At 37.3% G+C, this 23,276-nt stretch overlaps 1 protein-coding gene across 1 annotated transcript; it reads left to right on the forward strand.

Annotated features, from left to right (window-relative positions):
* Positions 1-1,924: 1,924 nt before the first annotated feature.
* LOC308678958 (keratin, type I cytoskeletal 12-like) lies at positions 1,925-19,343 on the forward strand (the record flags this gene model as incomplete). The annotated part of the gene is made up of 8 exons (XM_081346189.1): positions 1,925-3,223; positions 7,033-7,115; positions 7,301-7,457; positions 8,243-8,404; positions 9,081-9,206; positions 10,450-10,724; positions 12,318-12,487; positions 19,240-19,343. Exons 1-8 carry the CDS (start codon positions 2,786-2,788, stop codon positions 19,341-19,343), a joined length of 1,515 nt encoding a protein of 504 aa, XP_081202315.1. The 5' UTR covers positions 1,925-2,785.
* Positions 19,344-23,276: the final 3,933 nt, after the last annotated feature.

Consider the following 23,276-nt stretch of genomic DNA (forward strand, 5'->3'; position numbering starts at 1 on the left):
TATCATATCAGTAATCTTAATAATTAAACAGTATTTTATGGAAAGCTGTCATAATTTGAATAACTGTAATCTACATTCCATAAGCTTTTAAAAATATATGCGGATCAAAAGAGACATAAAATATATGTGAGTCAAATGTTCTACTTTGGATCAATAGTACTTTCTAGTCCTATAATTTTCCAGTCAACACGTTGAAGGAATTGAAGTTCACACATCTTAAAGTTGCTAAGGCTGAGAAATACTGCTCTAGAGTGTATCTGTGGATTGTTGCTGAAAAGTCTGAATGAGAGCAATATTCTTGCTTTCATATTCAAGATATTCCTCAAGTTATAGGCAACTGTCTAAACTGAGTAATAACCACTACATTTGCTTAGAATAAAAAAAAGGGTGACAATAGTAACTGGGTTCGTTAAACTATTTTGTGATCTATTTGGTTTTGTTTTCCTATGCATTGAACGCCATCACTGCTATTTGTAAAATGTGATTTATGGCTTAATGACCTTTGATAAATATAACACTAGGGAATCATATACTACAGTATATGGTGGAGCCTTGGTGGAGCAGTGGGCTAATGCCTCCCTAAGTAACACCAGCTGCCTGCAATTAGTGCAGGTTCGCATCCCACCAGGCTCAAGGTTGACTCAGCCTTCCATCCTTCCGAGGTAGGTAAAATGAGGACCCAGATTGTTGGGGGCAATTAAGCTGACTTTGTAATAATGCCGCTTGGTATGTGTGTGAAAGCCCTAATAAGCAGGCATATACATAGAATGAAGGCTACTGCTAAGCTTGTAAGCCGCCCTGAGTCTTCGGAGAAGGGCGGGATATAAATGGAATTAAAATAAAATAAAATAAAATAAATACAGTATATGTTGAATAAGAGCTGGTCATAAAGTACATAATCATATTTTGAGATCTGGACTGTGCTATAAGAGCCTTACCTAGATGCCCTTTAGATTTCTGTGTTTCATCTCACAGAATCTCCATCCTGAAGACAATTAAGATATTTGAATTGTTATGGAACAATTCACCTGGAGATTGCCAGACTAGTAATTGAAATGATTCCAAGAAGAGAGTTCTCACTCTGCACAAGTCCTTGCTTGTGCACACCAACGTCGGGCCCTGGAGAAGATTGTCCTGAAGTTTATTGATACCACTTTCAAATTTGGCCATGGCCATTTCCAGACAGCAGAAGAGAAGAAAGCTTTCATGGGACCACTCAAGAAAGATCGTATTGCCAAAGAGGAGACTGCTTAATTGAATTGATGGATATTTAATTTTAAAATCTAGATAAAAAAGTGCAAATCTGTAGTTTTCATTCTTGACTAGAATTCACTTATAAATTCTGTGATGAAATGCATAGTTTGTTGAACAAGCTGCAGGGAGTCTATTTCACATATGGGGCTAATAGGCTTCTTGTAACTTATGAAGTTTTATGTTGCATAAATGGACTCACATTTAAAGATTGGATTGAACATCCAGAGCTCAATATCCTTATTATAACTGATCATATTAATTTTGAACATAATTGATTATTGCACAGGGCTTGCTTCAGTACCGAGTATATAAAATGGTTTTGCTGAATTAACTCAAGATTAACATAGGTTTAAAACCCATTGAGTGCTCACAGAGAACATAGTTATCATGGAGTGTATTCTGAGCAATTCAGAGATATAAGAAACCCTTGTATCTGATCATTTACATAATAGCCATTTGGGGATATTGATATATATTATTGCAATGTTATTGTTGCCTTTTGGAGAATCCAAAATAAGGTTGGAGCTATGTGACAAAAGAACCATGAGATCTGAGCCTGACATAAGCTAAAGAGAATATGCTTCAGTAATTTTTCATGTTTGATTATAAAGACTAGACCAAACTAATTTTTCTAGGCTTAGGCTACATTTATTCTAACATTAATACTCAATATCTGTCAAAACCTTCTGACTGGCTCTTCTCAGAAATTAACCACTGCTTTTAAATAGGAGATGTCATTTGTATTTTCAAGACTACTTGATTTAATAAAAAATAATCTCCTTACTTGCTTGGCTTTTTTCAGTTGTGAGCTTTTAGTCAAAACTTTTATATTTTTTTCCATTTGATTAAGCTAGCTATTGAAATGTCTTTCATCTGCTGGATCATTAGCAATATGAAAAATTAAGAAAAATGGCAAGAAATAAAACCACTGGTATTTAACAAAGTTCTTAGTGAAATAGCTTTTACACAAGAAAAAAAAACATTAAAATAACGTAAGGATGCTTTTCCAGAAATAAACCAAGTCACACAGTTTTTCGTACCAACACCCAGGGTGAAAAAATAACAAAGAGAAAACACTCTCCTCAAAAAAGGTTTGTACACCCTCTTATTATGAAAGACTTGACTTCATAAATGCACATATATCTGAAAATATGTATATAACAATGAGCTTTTAAAATGATGGAAAGACTGAGATGTAGATAATTACTCAATCTTGTTGAAAAGTTAATGAAAGTTTTGGCCTGGTCAAATCCACCCATTCTCCACCTAAAAAAAAAGGGAAAAAAATGACAAATAGCCCAAGGGGAAATCAGCAGGATGGAATATCAGGTCTCATTATTAATAGCCATCAGTCAAATGGGTTTGAAATGATAAATTGGCCAAACAATGTAGGTATGAAATGACATTCCAATGAAAGAACACACCCTTAAAAATTGACATATAAAAGCTTGGAGATTATTCTTTATTATTCAGGTTTTTCTTAGTTGTCACTGATTCATTTTCATACTGTTCTTGAAACCTACTGAACATCATGTCTTATTTTGGCTGTGGATCTAGGCTGACTACTTCCTCTCGCAGTAGTGGGGCACCTCTTAAACTTTCTAGCTGCAGTATATATGGGTCTGGTGGAGAATCCAGCACAAGAAGCTTTAGTAGTGGGGTAGTTTGGGGCTCTGGATCAGGATGGGGTAGAGCTGGTGGTGGTGGCACTGGTAGTTGCTTCCACATCTACAACTCTAGTCCTGCTGGTGGTGATGTTGGTCTTCTAGCTGGAGGGGGAAAAGAAACTATGCAGAATTTAAATGACCGCTTGGCTTCCTACCTGGCTAAAGTGCATGCTTTGGAAGAAGCAAATGGTGATCTTGAGCAAAAAATCAGAAATTGGTATCAGAAATCTTCAACACACATTAATGAAGGACTTTACAATGATAGCAAATATAATCCTTCCATTGATGATCTTCGAAATAAGGTAAGTCACTTCTTCTTCAATGGATTTTGAAAAATCAAATGAGGAATTATTTTACCAGTTCAGGTTGTTTAGCAAACAGACAATGTAATGTGCACAGCCACATGCCAGAACCTATCAGTGTTTGGGAGCTTCATCCCACAAAATTCTGTTTTTGTTGAAATTGATGTGTGTGCCTTTGTGTATGTATGTGTGTATGTGTAATTGGAGTAGGTATCTGTCAACAACTTGCCTCTAAGTTGTACGTCCATTACAAAAGCTATTTATTCCACAGGTAATGAAAATGTTCACCCTGGCATTGCTTACTTATTGACCATAGACTACTTCTTAGCATTGCAAATTCAGCTTTCTCCACTGCTGATTTGGAATGTCATCCATCCATCCTTGTCAGTAAGGTATATGAGCCTGACATCTGCTGTCCACATTGCCAGTCTTTCATCTGTCTCTATTACATCTGTTCCTAGTCGCTGTAGCCATTTGGCAATTTTTTATAAAGCTTAACAATTTATACACATTGCATGTTGGAATTAGGGGGAAGAGAATCTTATTTTTAACACTGGTTGAGCTAAGGAGAACTTAAAGCTATCTCATTCATGAGCTTAGGGAAAATAAAGGCAATATGATGGGGACACAATGGAAAAAATGTGTTATCAGATTGTGTTTTGTCATGATGAAGGGAAAGTGGAGAAAGATTTTCCAAGCTTCTTGGGCAAAAACTGGTCTGCATTCTTTTCAGAGTTATTTATAGAATAATTCTACCTCCCAATTCCTTCAAAACCTTTTTAAGCTGTCCATGATTTTTTCATTTCTGCCTACCTCAGAATGCTGAGATAGAGAGGTACCGTATACTATGAACTGATTACTTTTCTCTCCAACCAGGTAACTAAAGAGTGCAAAAATTGAATTTCAATCTGCATCCCATCCTCTGAGTTAAGACAGCTTTTAGAGTAACAAAATTCCCCTTTCTTCATAGAAAAAAGCATCCACTCAACTTTTTTCAGCACTTGCTGTGTAGATTAAAAATAAGACAGAAAATCCTGTGTATGTTATTCTTCATATAAATACCTTTTCATAAAAAGCATAACATAATTTTGTAGCTAGACGCTTTTTCCAACAATTGCAATCATACTTGCCTGTTACAATATAGTGCCTTGAGTCCAGAGGGTGGGAGGCAAAATGAAACAAAAATACTTACCACAAACAGAAAAAATCAAGAATGCCAAGTTTTTGTACAGAATAATGAGATTGGCTAGAAAATAGCTAGAAATGTTACAATGAGTTTCAGTTTAGATTATTCATGAGAAATACTAAGGTTATGAGAAGATTGATTTAGAGATTTGTTGTTAATCACTATGACACCAAAATGATGCACCATGTGTCATATTGCCACAGCACAAGTCCGACCCTTTCATTTCTGTGTAAAATGCAAGTATGTGGCATGTTTCATCACTTGCCACTCCCATCATGAATACCTTTGGAGGATGGAGGAGTCAATGGTTCCTGTGAATGGGAAAACAGCCCTTTCCCAAATTAAAGATTTTTTTATAGGTTGCATATCTTTTCTTGATCTGTCCTGAATATATTATCAATCAATTTCACAAAGCTCTATAATAATGAAAATGAGAGGGGAAAAGTCTCTCTCTTCTCTCTACCTTTCATTTATATAGTTCGAGTCTCTGCTAAAAAGTAGACTGTATGTTTTATCATGCATCTGAGATGTCAGGTCAAGCTACTTGTTCTGTTAGATATTCAATGTGCATTACTTCAACTTGCCAAACTTTTTCAAACTACCTATTAATTGGCCAACACTTTAGATCATGTCAATGTCTGCCAATAACTGAAAGATGGTTGCTAGTTTTATGGGCTATTCATGGCTTATCTTGTAAAGTTTTCAATTATCATAAATTCGTAGCAAAACCAGCTGTGTAGTTTTTCACTTATTTATTTGCAAACTGAAAGTACATAGATACTTTACCATAACAGCCCTCTCAACAAAACAGTAAAATTAGTTTATTTTGCAAGTTACACATCTACGAGCTACTTTTAAAGTGGCTTTCCTCATATGAAAGAAAGGGTTTAAATAAATCCAATTGTCTACTGAATCCAATCCAAGTCCACAGAGACAGACAGATCAATCAGATTGATCTGATTCCAGTATCAAATATATAATTTAGGAAATACATCATTTTAGGAAATGCAAGGTTTCACAATCTGCTTCTCCTATTAATTTTTCAATTTTTGTTAATTGCCTTGTTCCTTGCCCAAGAATTTCCTTTCTTTCAAGCAAATATTTTAATTGAACAATTTTATACAATATCACAGACCATTGCTGTGTTTTTAGTTTAAAGTTATTACAGTTTGAAGATGTTACAGTTATTATAAAATTGTATTTTTGTTTCATTTTTTAAAAAAGTAGTTTTTATAAAAATGTCATATTCTGTATAAATGTTACATTTTGCTATATGTCTATTGTATTTGGACTCTTTTTAGTCTGAAACATACTGGAAGTCAGAACAGAAAAATAGAACAAACTTTTGTTTCGTTTTGTTTTGTTTTTACTGCAAGTTTATTTCCAAACTCCTTCTTTTACATAGCTTTACCAACCCAAATATTTCAGATAAAATAATATTTCATTGCAAGTGCAAAATGTAATAAGCTAATGGGAATTTTACAGGATAATTATTGTGACCATGTCATTTGTCATTTTCTTCCTCTCCCTTTATTGATTTAATTTAATGTCGTTTAAATAATATTTTGAAAAATATAATTACTAATCACTTCTCAACTACAAAATATTTATTGTCTTCATTTGGATACTTTGGGTGATCATAGTGCTTTGTTTCATGTAATTTTTATGTTGGTATCCTGATAAAATTAAAATAGATTTAAAGAGTATAATATGCAGGTTCCTATGTATATTTGATTTCTTCAGTATTAATGGAGGGACTGAACCACAGTCTGCAAGGACTTTTAATCTCTGCTTCTTCACTTGTCAACAAAAATCCCCTTTTGTCAGTCCCAAAATAGATCTGCCACGTTTTAACTGTTGTGCAGGAAAACTTCTCCTATCCCAAAGTATTTCATTAAAGAAGAATTCAAATTTTCCCTCCTAATATGCTGTACACAAATGCAGTTTGAGGACTGAAGTTTATTTTAACTCAGTGCTTCCCAAATCTGGATAAATTACCTAACATTGGGTAAAAGCAGTTATCCTTTGGGTAACAACACAGAAAGCCGTTACCCCATCACAATAGGGATATTTAAATAAATATTTTTTGATAAGCAGTTTGGAGTAATGAAGGAAAAAGTATGAGAAGTAATGTTAATTTAATTGAATCAACAGAGGTTTTTACATTATATATTTAGCATAATATAAAGTTTAACATATAATTATTCCTAACTCAGGGTTAGTGAACTTGTGGATTGCTACAAGATGCAGTTTTATTGCCTTTCCCAATCTGGTAATGTTGAGACGTGTTTGGGGTTGCAATTCACACTACTACAGCAGACTAGGTTTATCTTGAGGAACAAGTTATGGAAGTCTATTTATCTTTATTCCTGTAATATTATTATTCCTGTAATAAATTTGCACCCAGTTGTGGAGGACTGTAAATCTCTCCATGCCGTTGGGATGTTGGGAATTGAATTCAACAAATCAAGCAGGTGAGGAAGCCAGCACTACTTTAAAATTAGATTTTCTGCAAAAATTAATATAAGATATATAGCATATTTTATTTTTTGATTCAGTTTATCTACTTTTGTAAAATGCAAATAAACCTGCTAAAATGCTTTTTTATCTTCCTTCCACACAGATCATCACAGCAAGTATTCGGAATGCCGGCATGATTCTGCAGATAGATAATGCCAGACTAGCTGCTGATGATTTTAGAATGAAGTAGGTCCTTCAGCCCAAGAGCAACCAATTAAAAATGTGCAAATGCTGACAAAAGCAAGCAAAACCAGGACGTGACCTCAGCATATTCAGCCATTAATAAGCCTCTGTCACAAGTTTGCAATATTTTGATCTACCCATAGGCAAGTTGGCACTTTTCAAAGCCCTTTGTCTTTTTTTTTTTCAAGATATGAAAATGAGCTGTTCCTCCACCAGAATGTGGAAGCAGACATCAATGGTCTTAAAAAAGTACTGGACGAACAGAATATGTCTAAGAGTGATTTGAAAATACAGATTGAAAGTCTAATTGAAGAGCTGACTTTTCTCAAAAAGAACCATGAAGAGGTAAGGTAGCCAGGTTTCTAAAGCAGTTTATACTGTATCACAACCACATCTAATCAGCCTTCAGGAACTTGAGGAAATTCTGGGAAATGTAATCACAGTTTATTTGGCAACATGTGATTTGTGGCATTCGCTATGGTTAAATTTAGGAGTCGTTTGGCTCTCAGAAGTAGTAATTAGAAAAGGAGCTTTACTGAAGTTTTAATTCTGTAGGACTTTTTTTTTTAAAAAAAAAGTATTCAAGCAATGACTAAACAGCTGTCAGTCCACGTTGCTAGACTGCATTCTCCATTGCAACTCCTGCCTTTAATATATAAGGTAAAGGTAAAGGTTCCCCCGCACATGCGTGCTAGTCGTTTCCAACTCTAGGGGCCGGTGCTCATCTCCGTTTCAAAGCTGAAGAGCCAGCGCTTGTCCAAGGACGTCTCCGTGGTCATGTGGCCGGCATGACTAGACGCCAAAGACGCACGGAACGCTGTTACCTTCCCACCGGAGCGGTCCCTATTTTTCTACTTGCATTTTTACGTGCTTTCGAACTGCTAGGTTGGCAGAAGCTGGGACGAGTAACAGGCGCTCACTCTGCTACGCGGCACTCGGGATTCAACCCGCCAAACTGCCGACCTTCTGATCGACAAACTTTAATATATAAAGATGTGCAAAGTGAGACAGTTGGTTTACATGCAAAAATTTTAAATGGCAAACCAAACTAATTGTACAGTGGAAAAAAAATGGAGTAATACCTCCCCTTTCTCTTTTTTTTTATCCTTCTCACTGCCTTTTGCGCTTAGGAAATGAAGAATTGGCAAGGCACAGTTGCTGGAGACATAAATGTTGAAATAAATGCAGCACCAGGAGTGGACTTGACTGCAGTTCTCAACAAGATGAGGACAGAGTATGAAGCTTTGGCAGAGCAGAATCGCAAAGATGCTGAAACTTGGTTCATTGAAAAGGTAATAACAAAGAGGAAATGTCTCTAGACAAAGCCAAGTACCATGTCCAACACTAGATTTCCATTTTAAAAATATGTTACTTGGGGTTTTTTAATGTTAAAAAATTTCTAAGATCATTTCCCCCAAGGAACTTATAGTGATAACATCCTTTGGATGCCAGGTCAGTTAGTGCACTGGCTTTACTAAGGAATGAAGCCTTTCCATGCTTTTTAGAAGTTATTATTCTTTCTATACAAGAATACACTTTTGGTGTTTTTAGAGCTTACAATGAACTATAGTTAGGTTGCTGTAACAGATGGCACAGCAGGGCACAAGAAAGAAATTTGGACAGCCTCCCAAATATTCTATCAGCACAAACTATTAGCGGCAAAGAACCTGAGACCGAAGGGACTGCCTATCCCAGAGGTAGGCAACCTTGGCTCTTTTATGACTCGTGGACTTCAACTCCCAGAATTCCTGCACCAGCATGGCTGGCTCAGGAATTCTGGGAGTTGAAGTCCACGAGTCATAAAAGAGCCAAGGTTGCCTACCCCTGGCCTATCCCATAAAAAATTGCTGCAAGGAACTGTGCCTTCATTCATCAGATTAACAGGACCTGCTGAGTTATAGCTTCAATCAGTGACTCAGTGTTTGTTTCTGTCATTTCAAATGTAATCATGCGTTTGAATTACTGTAGAGTAAAGAATTAAGTACGACAATCAACGTGAGTGCCAAAGAAACCACCACTAACAAAAAACAAATTGCAGACCTGAGACATACTCTCCAGGGTTTGGAGATTGACATGAAAACCCAGCTTTCTTTGGTAAGGACAGTCTTTATCACCAATTAAACCATTATAATTATAAAGATTGATTCTTAATTTAATGCTAATTGAAAATTATGGATGTTGAATTACAATACTTGGGGTGGGGGAAATTGAAGAAAGCTATAAAATGCTATAGTTAAAACAGTGGGTTTTTTATTTTGGCAGATTAAAATATGTGAAATTCAATTCCCAGAATTTTCCAGCTAGCATGCTCACTGGGATATTCTGGGAATTGGAATCTACACATCTTAAAGCTATCAATGCAGTATGATATTCTGGGTTAATAGCCCCTAAGTTTCTTCCTGGTTCATTCTCAAATTTAAAGAATAAAAATATCAAACAAATGAATATTTCCAGGAAATACTTCCTATGTATTAGACAGAAAATTGAGAACAAAATTTACAGGCAGACAGATCTTTGTGGAAAAGCAGAAGAAACATATGTTAACATTTCACAGTAGCTCAACTATGGAACCAAATAGCTACATGAGGTCTTCGTTGTTGGATGTCTTAAAATGGAGACTGGAGAGCCCATTGGCTGGACGTGCTCTAGTCTTGGGTTTCACATATCAAGCACAACCCATTTAACTTCTACTGAATAGTAAACACTTGGCACTGCCATTATTACCTCAATTCTAGATATGTTGGAACTGTAATGCACAAGATCCAAAGCTAATTGTTTATCAGATGTGTGTTGACTAGAACCTCTGGAGAATTCCTGCTACCTTTCTTAGATGGCATCATATTAGGAAAGGCAAGCTGGACCATAAGGTTGCTTTTTTAAAGTAAAGCTTTATATATATTCAAGGTGCTCCCAAACATTCAAGAACAAAATGACAATCTAGTTACAACCATTCAGATTATGGAACTCAACAAGATTGAGATGGACCCTAACCCATGGAAACAACATGCTGGTATGGATATGGTTTTAGAAACAAATCCTTATAAAATAGAATAGGGTACAAAGGATTGTACCACTCTATTTTGTTGGTGAAACTTGCTCAGGCTTGAAATTCTTACAAAGAGTTCAAATAAACATTACATTATTCCCAAAGTTTAAGAAGTGAAGGGCATTGATTCAGGATATGACAGTCTATTGCCAAAAAGTCACTTTTCTCAAAGTACTTAGGTGTGAGCAGCCTGTCGATAAAGATTTGTACAAAGGCACTTTCCACCTAGACACTTAACTATTGAAGGGCTGACTATACAGAAATAAACCCTGCATCTCTGTTCCCTTTCAGAGGCAATCACTTGAAAGGACCCTTGCAGAGACAGAAGGTCAATATTGTGCCCAAATCTTGAAAATACAAGGAAAGATTAGCAATGTGGAGAACCAGGTGCAACAAATCAGAGAAGACATGGAGTGTCAGAATGCAGACTACAGGCATCTCCTGGACATCAAAATCCGTCTTGAGAATGAGATTGAAACTTATCGACGCCTAATTGATGGAGAAGCATCAGGAAAAGGAATGAAGGAAACATCAGGCCAAAAAGGGTATATACCACAATTCAATTTTATAATAATAATAATAATAATAATAATAATAATAATAATAATAATAATAATAATAATAATAATAATAATAATAATAATAATAATAATAATAATAATAATAATAAGTTGGAAGGGACCTTGGAGGTCATCTAGTCCAACCCCCTGCTAAGGCAGGAAACCCTATACCATTTCAGACAAATGGCTGTCCAGTCTCTTCTTAAAAACTTCCAGTGTTGGAGCATTCACCGCTTCTGGAGGCAGGTTGTTCCACTGGTTAGTTGTTCTAACTGTCAGGAAGTTTCTCCTTAGTTCTAGGTTGCTTCTCTCCTTGACTAGTTTCCATCCTTTGCTTCTTGTCCTGCTTTCAGGTGCTTTGGAAAATAGCTTGGCTCCCTCTTCTTTGTGGCGGGCCCTGAGATATTGGAACACTGCTATCATGTCACCCCTCACCCTTAGTGGAAACCTTGGATTTAGCCAAACAGTCTTAGCATTTCTAGACTAGAAATATCCAACACAGTAACTGATTCAGAAACCAACAAAAACGAGCAAACTAAATGAGTGTAACAACTCTGACTGTGGATTGAGCGTGGGATACTGTGCCATATTTTTCCACTTTAAACAAGCACACATTTTCACACATGAAAACCAGTGAAGATTGTCAAAACTGCAAATTTACTATTCCTATTAAACAACATGGCATTAAACTTATGGCATTCTAGGGGATTAAATGAGGACCCAGATTGTTGGGGGCAATAAGCTGACTTTGTAATAATGCCGCTTGGGGTGTGTGTGAAAGCCCTAATAAGCAGGCATATACATAGAATGAAGGCTACTGCTAAGCTTGTAAGCCGCCCTGAGTCTTCGGAGAAGGGCGGGATATAAATGGAATTAAAAATAAATAAATAAATAAAAAATAAATAAATAAATCTATGTTTTAAGAATTGTATAGTTCAAGATCATCAAGATCACATGAAGTGTTAATACCACTTTACAACGCCTTGGTAAGACCACTCTTGGAATGCTGCATCCAGCTTTGGTCGCCACAATGTACGAAAGATTTTGAGATTCTAGAAAGAGTACAGAGAAGAGCAAAAAGATGATTAGGGGACTGGAGGCTAAAACATATAAAGAATGGTTGCTGGAATTGGGTATGTCTAGTTTAATGAAGAGAAGGGTGAGGGGTGACATGATAGCAGTGTTCCAATATCTCAGGGGCTGCCACAAAGAAGAGGGTGTCAAGCTATTCTCCAAAGCACCTGAAGACAGGACAAGAAGCAGTGGATGGAAACTAATCTAGGAGAGAATCAATCTAAAACTAAGGACAAATTTCCTGAGAGTTAGAACAATTAATCACTGGAATGACTTGCTTCTAGAAGTTGTGATTGCTCAGACACTGGAAGTTTTTAAGAAGGGGTTGGACAACCATTTGTCTGAAATAGTATAGGGTTTCCTGTCCCTTCTAATTCTGTTATTCTGTTCTGTTACCTCACATCCTCACATTAATATTATGAACATCCTATAAAGATCTATTGACTATGCACAGAGTTTTTGCTAATAATAATTTGGAAATACAATTCCCTAAAGGTAACATGATCAAACTATTGCTTATTACAGAGAATCTGGACAAAGAAGTAGCAAAGATCTGGGATCACAAAATTTGGGATCTGAAAAAGATTCGGGAATAAGAGGTTCAAGGTCTGATGTCAGAGGCATGAAGACTGGCACAGAGACCAGTTCTAGAAAAAGTGAAGCCAGAAACATTGAATCCACTACCAAAGATAAAGGTAAATATTCTTGAAATTCAATATTGTGATTGTTTCTGATTCAGTGCAGTGTTTTTGTTCTCTACTTCTATTGCCTCAGCACATAAGTGATTTTTTTCTAGAATTCTAAACTGAATAACTCCTTATAGCCTTTCCCAAAGTGCTAAAATTTGTTGAAATGCAGTACAGACTTTATCATCTTTTCTTAAAATGTGATAAATGATCGCTTCTTCTCATATCCCATCTCTTATCTACAGAAAAATCCATAAATCCTTGTTATTTCAGTCCTGATGTTAGCAAATGTCTATTAAGGGTTATCAGAGATAACAACCTACTGTTTTTTCCCCAAAATTTGTATTAGTTTTTCACTGTTGGAATTAAAATTGTTAATAAAATTACTATTTAAAAATAGGAACACAGGCTAGTACCTAACACATCCTACTTTTGTTAGCAAGATCTGAGTGGTCCTGGAGGGAGGGTTGTTCCCCTTTCAGAAATATGCCTCTCTGTGTTTTGGGCCTGGCACTAGCCATGACTCCAGGAGAGAGGAAGGATAGGAACGGTTGTCACCGGGGATGTGTTGCAGGCTTTCAGAGGCTCTGCTCTGCAGATAAGCTCTATGGAACAGTTGAGGTTGAAGCTCATGTACTATCTCCAAACTCCTGTTACCATTCATTTAAGTTTCTGTATTCTATTGCAGGACTGGCAATAGAGCTCCCAAGGCTGAAGATGCTTAGCAAAATTATTTCTGTAGTAACACAGGAAATATGCAAGCTTTTAAACATTTTAACAAAGTTCTTCAATTTCTTCATTTTGCCACCTGATGGCATTAAGTCTGTGGTAGCTCAGGAGTTTGTGGTCTCCATTACAACCATTATGGCCCATATATATATTAGGGATTGCACATTAGACCTGGTTTTTGTTGTTGTTGTTGTTGTTTGTCTCGGGACAGTTGTAATATGATCTCATTTTGAGGAACACTACCATCTGTCCATTGCCTGGACATGCTCTGGTTGTTTTTCAGCTTGTGTCATGGGAAGAGAAGGCCTGAAAGACCAGCCAGCTGCAGGGGAGCTTGATGTTTTACCTGCAAATCTAGTGGGTCAGTCTGATTAGTGACTCTAATCAGTGTTGTTGTTGTTAGCTGCGAAGTCGTGTCCGACCCATCGCGACCCTATGGACAACATTCCTCCAGGCCTTCCTGTCCTCTACCATCTTCTGGAGTCCATTTAAGCTCGCGCCTACTGCTTCAGTGACTCCATCCAGCCACCTCATTCTCTGTCGTCCCCTTCTTCTATTGCCCTCGATCTTTCCCAGCATTAGGCTCTTCTCCAGTGAGTCCTTCCTTCTCATTAGGTGGCCAAAGTACTTGAGTTTTAGCTTCAGAATCTGGCCTTCTAAAGAGCAGTCAGGATTGATCTCCTCTAGGACTGACCGGTTTGATCGCCTTGCAGTCCAAGGGACTCGCAGGAGTCTTCTCCAGCACCACAGTTCAAAGGCCTCAATTCTTTGGCGCTCAGCCTTTCTTATGGTCCAACTTTCACTGCCATACATTGCAACTGGGAAGACCATAGCCTTGACTATACGCACTTTTGTTGACAGGGTGATGTCTCTGCTTTTTAGTGTGCTGTCTAGATTTGCCATGGCTTTCCTCCCCAGGAGCAAGCGTCTTTTAATTTCTTGGCTACAGTCCCCGTCTGCAGTGATCTTGGAGCCCAGGAAAATAAAATCTGTCACTACCTCCATTTCTTCCCCATCTATTTGCCAGGAATTGAGAGGGCCAGATGCCATGATCTTGGTTTTCTTAATGTTAAGTTTCAACCCAACTTTTGCACTCTCCTTCTTCACCTGCAACAAGAGGCTCTTTAGTTCTTCTTCACTTTCTGCCATTAGAGTGGTATCATCTGCGTATCTTAGGTTGTTGATATTTCTTCCGGCAATCTTAATTCCAACTTTTGATTCATCTAGCCCTGCCTTTCTCATGATGTGCTCTGCATATAAGTTAAATAGGCAGGGCGACAGTATACAGCCTTGCCGGACTCCTTTCCCAATTTTGAACAAATCAGTGGTTCCGTGTCCAGTTCTCACTGTTGCTTCTTGACCCGCATATAGGTTTCTCAAGAGACAAATAAGATGGTCTGGTACTCCCATCTCTTTAAGAACTTGCCACAGTTTGTTGTGATCCACACAATCAAAGGCTTTAGCATAGTCAATGAAGCAGAAGTAGATGTTTTTCTGGAACTCCCTAGCTTTCTCCATGATCCAGCGTATATTGGCAATTTGATCTCTAGTTCCTCTGCCTCTTCGAAATCCTGCCTGTACTTCTGGTAGTTCTCGATCCACATACTGCTGAAGTCTAGCTTGTAGGATTTTAAGCATGACTTTACTAGCATGAGAAATGAGTGCAATGGTGCGATAGTTTGAACATTCTTTGGCACTGCCTTTCTTTGGAATTGGAATGTAAACTGATCTTTTCCAATCCTGTAGCCACTGTTGAGTTTTCCAAATTTCCTGGCAAATTGAGTGTAGCACTTTTACTGCATTGTCTTTTAAGATTTTGAATAGCTCAGCTGGAATACTGTCACTTCCACTAGCTTTGTTGTTGCTCAGTTTTTCTAAGGCCCACTTCACTTCACATTCTAGGATGTCTGGCTCGAGGTCAGTGACCACCTCATTGTGATTATCAGGGACAGGGTGATGTCTCTGCTTTTTAGTGTGCTGTCTAGATTTGCCATGGCTTTCCTCCCCAGGAGCAAGCGTCTTTTAATTTCTTGGCTACAGTCCCCGTCTGCAGTGATCTTGGAGCCCAGGAAAATAAAATCTGTCACTACCTCCATTTCTTCCCCATCTATTTGCCAGGAATTGAGAGGGCCAGATGCCATGATCTTGGTTTTCTTAATGTTAAGTTTCAACCCAACTTTTGCACTCTCCTTCTTCACCTGCAACAAGAGGCTCTTTAGTTCTTCTTCACTTTCTGCCATTAGAGTGGTATCATCTGCGTATCTTAGGTTGTTGATATTTCTTCCGGCAATCTTAATTCCAACTTTTGATTCATCTAGCCCTGCCTTTCTCATGATGTGCTCTGCATATAAGTTAAATAGGCAGGGCGACAGTATACAGCCTTGCCGGACTCCTTTCCCAATTTTGAACCAATCAGTGGTTCCGTGTCCAGTTCTCACTGTTGCTTCTTGACCCGCATATAGGTTTCTCAAGAGACAAATAAGATGGTCTGGTACTCCCATCTCTTTAAGAACTTGCCACAGTTTGTTGTGATCCACACAATCAAAGGCTTTAGCATAGTCAATGAAGCAGAAGTAGATGTTTTTCTGGAACTCCCTAGCTTTCTCCATGATCCAGCGTATATTGGCAATTTGATCTCTAGTTCCTCTGCCTCTTCGAAATCCTGCCTGTACTTCTGGTAGTTCTCGATCCACATACTGCTGAAGTCTAGCTTGTAGGATTTTAAGCATGACTTTACTAGCATGAGAAATGAGTGCAATGGTGCGATAGTTTGAACATTCTTTGGCACTGCCTTTCTTTGGAATTGGAATGTAAACTGATCTTTTCCAATCCTGTGGCCACTGTTGAGTTTTCCAAATTTGCTGGCAAATTGAGTGTAGCACTTTTACTGCATTGTCTTTTAAGATTTTGAATAGCTCAGCTGGAATACTGTCACTTCCACTAGCTTTGTTGTTGCTCAGTTTTTCTAAGGCCCACTTCACTTCACATTCTAGGATGTCTGGCTCGAGGTCAGTGACCACCTCATTGTGATTATCAGGGACGTTAAGCTCATTCTTGTATAGTTCTTCTGTGTAATTTTGCCACCTCTTCTTAATCTCTTCTGCCTCTGTTAGGTCCCTGCCATTTTGGTCCTTTATCATGCCCATTTTTGCATTAAACGTGCCCTTCATTTCTCCAATTTTCTTGAAAAGATCTCTGGTCCTCCCTATTCTATTGTTTTCTTCTATTTCTTTGCACTGTTCATTTAAGAAGGCATTCTTATCTCTTCTAGCTATTCTCTGGAATTCTGCATTCAATTGGGCGTATCTTTCTTTTTCTCCCTTGCCTTTCGCTTCCCTCCTTTCCTCAGCTATTTGCAAAGCTTCCTCAGACAGCCATTTTGCTTTCTTGCATTTCTTTTTCTTTGGGACGGTTTTGGTTGCTACCTCTTGTACAATGTCGCGAACCTCTGTCCATAGTTCTTCAGGCACTCTGTCTATCAGATCTAATTCCTTAAATCTATTTGTCACCTCTACTGTATATTCAACAGGGATATGATTTAATTCATACCTGAGTGGCCTAGTGCTTTTCCCTACTTTCTTCAGTTTAAGCCTAAACTTTGCAAGGAGAAGCTCATGGTCTGAGCCACAGTCAGCTCCTGGTCTTGTTTTTACTGACTGTATAGAGCTTCTCCATCTTTGGCTGCAGAGCATATAGTCAATCTGATTTCTGTGTTGACCATCTGGTGATGTCCATGTGTAGAGCCGTCTCTTGGGTTGTTGGAAAAGAGTGTTTGCTATGACCATCGCATTCTCTTGACAGAATTCTATCAGCCTGTGCCCTGCTTCATTTTGCACTCCAAGGCCAAACTTGCCTGTTATTCCAGTTATCTTTTGGCTTCCTACTTTAGCATTCCAATCCCCCATGATGATAAGAACATTATTTTTTGGTGTTAGTTCTATAAGGTGCTGTAGTGCTTCATAGAACTGGTCAATTTCATCCTCTTCAGCACTGGTGGTTGGGGCATAGACTTGGACTACTGTGATATTGAATGGTTTGCCTTGGATTCGAACTGAGATCATTCTGTCATTTTGAGGATCGTATCCCTGTATTGCTTTTCCTACTCTTTTATTGACTATGAAGGCTACTCCATTTCTTCTGAAGGATTCTTGCCCACAGTAGTATACCTGATGGTCATCTGAATTAAATTCACCCATTCCTGTCCATTTTAGTTCGCTGATACCTAAGATGTCAATGTTCAGTCTTGTCATCTCTTGTTTGACCACGTCCAGCTTTCCTTGATTCATGGATCTTACATTCCAGGTTCCTATGGAGAAAAAATCTTTACAGCATTGGACTTTCCTTTCACCACCAGACACATCCACAGCTGAGCGTCCTTTCGGCTTTGGCCCAGTCGCTTCATTCTTTCTGGCGCTACTAGTACTAGCCCTCTGCTCTTCCCCAGTAGCATATTGGATGCCTTCCGACCTGAGGGGCTCATCTTCCAGCGTCATATCGTTTTGCCTTTTGGTACTGTCCATAGGGTTTTCATGGCAAAGATACTGGAGTGGGTTGCCATTTCCTTCTCCAGTGGATCACGTTTTGTCAGAACTCTCTGCTATGACCTGTCCGTCTTGGGTGGCCCTGCACGGCATAGCTCATAGCTTCATTGAATTACGCAAGCCCCTTCGCCACGACAAGGCAGTAATCCATGAAGGGGCTAATCAGTGTACAACATTACAATTAATTTTAAAATGTAAAACCTCAGGAGCAGAGTAGTCAAAGAGCACGTACTCTTTTCTCTGGGATGAGAGACGCCAAAGGAAGTGACATAATACTGGCAACCACTTCATTAAAGGTCAGGCAGAGTGACAGACAAAGGGGGGGAGGGGTACAAACAAAATCCTTAAGTATCCACAGTCTCTCTCTACTCAATAAGTCATGACACACTGAAGACTAAGTGTTAATGGATTCATATTTCCAAAATTCATCTTCATGAGCAAATGTTATACTCTACTGATGGAATAATGTAACATTTGCATAGCAAATATATCTCTTCCTTCTTTCTGTCCTTCCATTTACCAAGCATATTTAACATGTGATAAATAATCATCATGATTTGGGCAATGCATATTTAGTAAATGAACATGAATAATGTGTAATTGACCCCAATTTAATAATTTGCCACCCAATTATCTAAAAAAAATATTTGTTATTATGAGAATTCAAAGACATAGCAAAATTATATCTGTAGTAACATGGAAAATATACAAGCTTTTAAACTTCTTAAGAAGTTTAGAATAGAATAGAGCTGGAAGGGACCTTGGAGGTCTTCTAGTCCAGCCCCTCACTCAAGCAGGAGAACCTATACCATCTCAGACAAGTGACTGTCCAGTCTCTTCTTAAAAACCTCCAGTGATGGAACACCCATGATTTCTGAAGGCAAGCTGTTCCCCTGGTTAATTGTCCTCACTGTTAGGAAGTTTCTCCTTAATTCCAGGTTGCTTCTCTTTAATTTCTTTAAACGCAGCTATCTCTCCAAGAAGGTAAGAGATGTAAATTGTGTGTATCATTTTCAAAATGAAAAATGAAATCTCTGAAAAATGTTGCTGTGAAATTATGTAATGTAGCTTCCAGAAATAGTACAGAAACTTTTTTTTCTTCCTCTAGCATCATTTAGCACAATTGAAAGCATATATTAAAATCCATGGTTTCTAGTTACTTACTTTAAAAAAGGGTTCATTATTTAATTGCTTCAAACAAGAAGGAAAAAGTTGAAGTATCTTATGTGTAGCTACAGTCCCTAGACAGTCTGAACCAGACAGGCACAAACCTAGAAAATAACTCAATTTAAAGAAAGAAATAATTAAAATCAGTTGGGCTTAAGGCAGAGCATGTTATATATTTGACAAGTACATTTATATGTTCTGATAAAGATATGAAGTTAGAAGCCTAAAAATGTTTTTTTTCTATTAATGAAATTTCTTGAGCAAATAATGTTGCCATTTACATTTTTTATATTCTTGTTTTTCTTTTCTCTATTTTATTTTTAGAGATAAAGAAAACCAGAGTAATTAAAACAATCATTGAAGAATTAGATGAATATGGGAGAGTAACTTCCTCCAAAGTCCAATCTGTTGAAGAAACTCAGGGATGAAAAAAATAGCAACATTTTTTTCAAAAGCATTTCTTGGCTTCAGGTGATGCCGCAAGCAGAAGAAGAAACATACATTTATATTAGCAGGATAATATCTCAATAGAACTGTTTTCTTCGCTTATTATGTAATCACTTTATAGCTAGCTTATATCAGCACGTGCGTTCAACTTTAATTCTGATAAACCACAACAGATTGAGGAAGGTTATGTTAAATATTCAGATACTTATAGTAGGTTCTTTCTTTAATGTCTCTTGGTTAATGGTACAACTTCTACATGTAAAATCACTTGATTATTAATATATAAAACTATTTCCAATTTAACTTTGCAGTTTGCAACTATTTATCCACCCCCACATACATTTCCAATGATATTTCTTATTTCAAAAGATTCATATTATTTTCTAATAATCTAGACTAATTTCATTCTGAGTGAAATTTAGTTTGGTGTTGTAGTTAAGATTTCAGGCTAGAAACTAGGAGACAATGAGTTCTAGTTCTGCCTTAAAATGGGTGACCTTGGATAAATCACTTTCTCTCAGCCTAAGAAAGGGGCAGTGGCAAACCTCTTCCGAAATCTTGCCAAGCAAAGTACAGGGACCTATCCAGGCAATCTTTGATTTCTGGGTGAATAACCTATTAACACTACAGAAGAGGATTGATTTAACCCAGCCTCATTTACTATATGATCACTGTAACCCTACATATTACTCTACATACTTATTAGGAAGTTATTACTCATTTCTATGAAATTTTATGCCAATCCAAAAGCCTTTGGCTGTTTCAACAAATTTCCAAAATGACTTCTGATTTCTAAAGACAAATAATATTTAAGATAGAAGTGGGAATGAACTGCAAATAGGCAACATAGTCAATAGTGTTAAGAGTTGTAATTTAGCAACAGCTGAAAGACTGCAAGTTCCCTGTTTGTAGTCTAACAGAATATCTGAGCAGCAAATTGATATCTTCTCTAAAATACACCTTATGATTTTGTCCATACTGAAGCACAGGAGAGCCTGTAATAGTAAAATGTGAAAACGAATGTTATTGCTGCAAAACTTACAGAAGTATAGTATGCGTGTAGTACCTCCCCACACACACAAATTTTTTTATCATTCCCAGATCAGATCCATGCCTGTGTAATCTCACATATACCCTTTTTTGGTGTCTGATATATATTTCCACTTCTAATTTTTCTGCTGTTGCACAAAACTGAGCAAATAATGAAAGGCACCATGGCAGCAAAGCTCCATGGTATTTTTGCAGGGCCCATATAGAGAGCAAGGAAGATGGCAAGAAATATGCAATGACTGTCAGGTAAGCAAAAGGGGCTAAAAAATTTTTTTGATGCAGAAAAATAGAATAACATTTGGAAATAGCTGAGGCATACATTGCCATGATTCACTTGACTTTACAAAGCAGGAAGGAGTACAGCACAATCAAACTGGCACAATTCTGTTATCAGAGCTAAATCTCAATAAAATTAGTTTTGACCTTCCTATGGAGTTTTTTTCATGGTATAGTATATTGGGGTTGAAACCAAAATTGCAAGCATTCAGAGGTATTTTCTTTGATTATTTATTTGCATCCAACATCCAGAGAAGTAAGAAACAGAAAAGATAAACAATCAATATAGAACAATAGATCATCAGCAAAGGCTGAAAGTATACCTAGAACAAATCTAGATAAGGAGAAATAATAATTACTTAGGCATATAGACATTTCTTTGGCCCTTGAGAAAAAAGTATTTTGTTTTACACTCTAAGGCATTGTTACAAGCAAGTATCATGATACAACATGCTACAACTCAAAAGTACTGGAGGCACATGCAATAAAAAAAGGGTGTCACTTTCCCCTTTTTGTCTAATGGATGCTTGAAATGCTGCTCTGATCTTATGCAGCTGAGGAAAAGTGTTGAGAAATGGCCAAGATTGATTGCAAGGAGAGCAGTGAAGTGGGGAAATGCTGTACATGTTTCTAAAATGGACCATTTTTTTCCAACAGTGAAGTAAATGGAAAGAGACAAAGAGCTAATTCATTAAAGAGGGCCTCTATCATCTTACTCAAACCCAATCCTAGGTATTGAATATAAAATAAGTGATTAGAGAGAAGCCAAATGTGGTTTCTGAGGCAGGGAAAGAAACCACAATGAAAAGGAATATAAGTCAACTATTATGGAGGCCTCACCTTTTTCTTCCACAATGGAAGGAGAAAAAATATGCTGCAAAGACGGGGTGCTTCTGAATGAAGTTTTTAAGGGACAATTACCTTGCTTTATTTATCTCCTATATCTTCCCACAATTTCTGCTTTAGAGAAAGGCAAAACAAACTTAAGAAAAATGTAGAATACACCTTTGGTTAGTAGTACTTCTGTCTGGATTGATCTTCTATCCCACATCAGTAGGGCATGTTTTGTTTAAGCCATGGATGAGCCATGTGGCCGCCCAACTATTGTTAGATTACAGCTTGCATCATTCCTCACAACTGACTATGGTGGCTACAGCTGATGTGCATAAGAGTTCAAGAAGATATACATTGTCCTATTGCACATCCCTATTTTAACTGATACCATATTTAGCACACCATTTCTAATATCTCCAGACACAAGCGATACTTCAGAATGTGGAATTTTCAATTCTCAAGACAAAAACAGGTTAGAAAACATTTATATCTTTCCAGAGGTTTCTGACTACTTTATTTTGAAATGTGTAGATATTTGACTTTTCTTCCTATCCATTTTATTTTGGTAAACAAATAAACATGAAAAAGGCTAGGAAGACCTTTGATGATTCCTAATGTTAGCTAACAAGATCCAGAAGCCCCTTTATAGTAAAATGACATGGCAATGCTGCAACAAAGATCTTATGTAGAAGTACCCATAATGATTTAAACTATCTTTAGTACATGCATTTAAAGTGTTTTTAATACATGATGTCAGGATTAAGGAAGACACATCCCCCCCTTAGGGGTGAGAAAGGTTTTTTTTTTCTTCCTTCCTTTCTTTTTTTGTATATATATCCCAATTTAGCTTGATTTCAAGAGCAACATAACAGACCTAATGTGAAACAAAAAGGAGAAATTTAAGAATAGATAATCTGGGACACAAAGCTTTCTAAAATGTTGGCCAGAACATTTTAAAACCAAGACACATAACATAGTGAAGCAAAGGAGGAAACTGCAATATTAAAGATGATTTGCTGGAAAATGCTGGAAATAGCATCTGCAGAAGAATTAAATATTGGTGATCCACCATCTAAAATAACTCATTCTGTTCCATCTTAGAGTTACAGTGAACGAAAAATTCTTGAGTCTATTAATCTCAGTTCCCATCCCATCTCCAAGAACTTGCAAAGACAGGCTGCACATCAAATTATGAATTCCAGTATAACATCAAAGATTTTTAATATCAGCTATGAAGGTTTGAGCCAAAGTAATGACAAGGTATTTAAGATCTGTATTTCTGTTAGATTAAAAAAGAAGAGGGAAATAAATCCTTACCAAATGTAATGGAATACTATTGGTGTTGTTCATACATGTTCCTTGAAGCTTTGTTTGGCTTCCCTTTTCAGTTAAAAGAGCTATGCCTTGAGGCTGGAGCTGTAGAGCAGAAATGCAATCTAAAGTTGAAAGAAAGTGTTGCTGAGAAGCAAAAGACAAAAAGAGTAGCTCATCAATCTTAAGGATAAAAAGAAAAGTAAAACAGATCTGGCTTTTTTCCATCCCACCTGATCCAGAAAGCTGGCACAACAAATAACCCAAGGGAACATATTTCTGAGAAGTTGGAGTTGATAACATCACTTTTTAATTAGAGAGAATAATTATCTGGTCATGGACGTTACACTTTTGGCTTGGCAAAGGATCCTTTTTGCTGTGATGGGGCGGAAACAATACACCCCATTAGCTTGATATATAAACTTCAAAAGCCCACCAACCCA

This window comes from Vipera berus (assembly GCF_964194415.1).
Source record: "Vipera berus genome assembly, chromosome: Z".
Classification (NCBI taxonomy): domain Eukaryota; kingdom Metazoa; phylum Chordata; class Lepidosauria; order Squamata; family Viperidae; genus Vipera; species Vipera berus.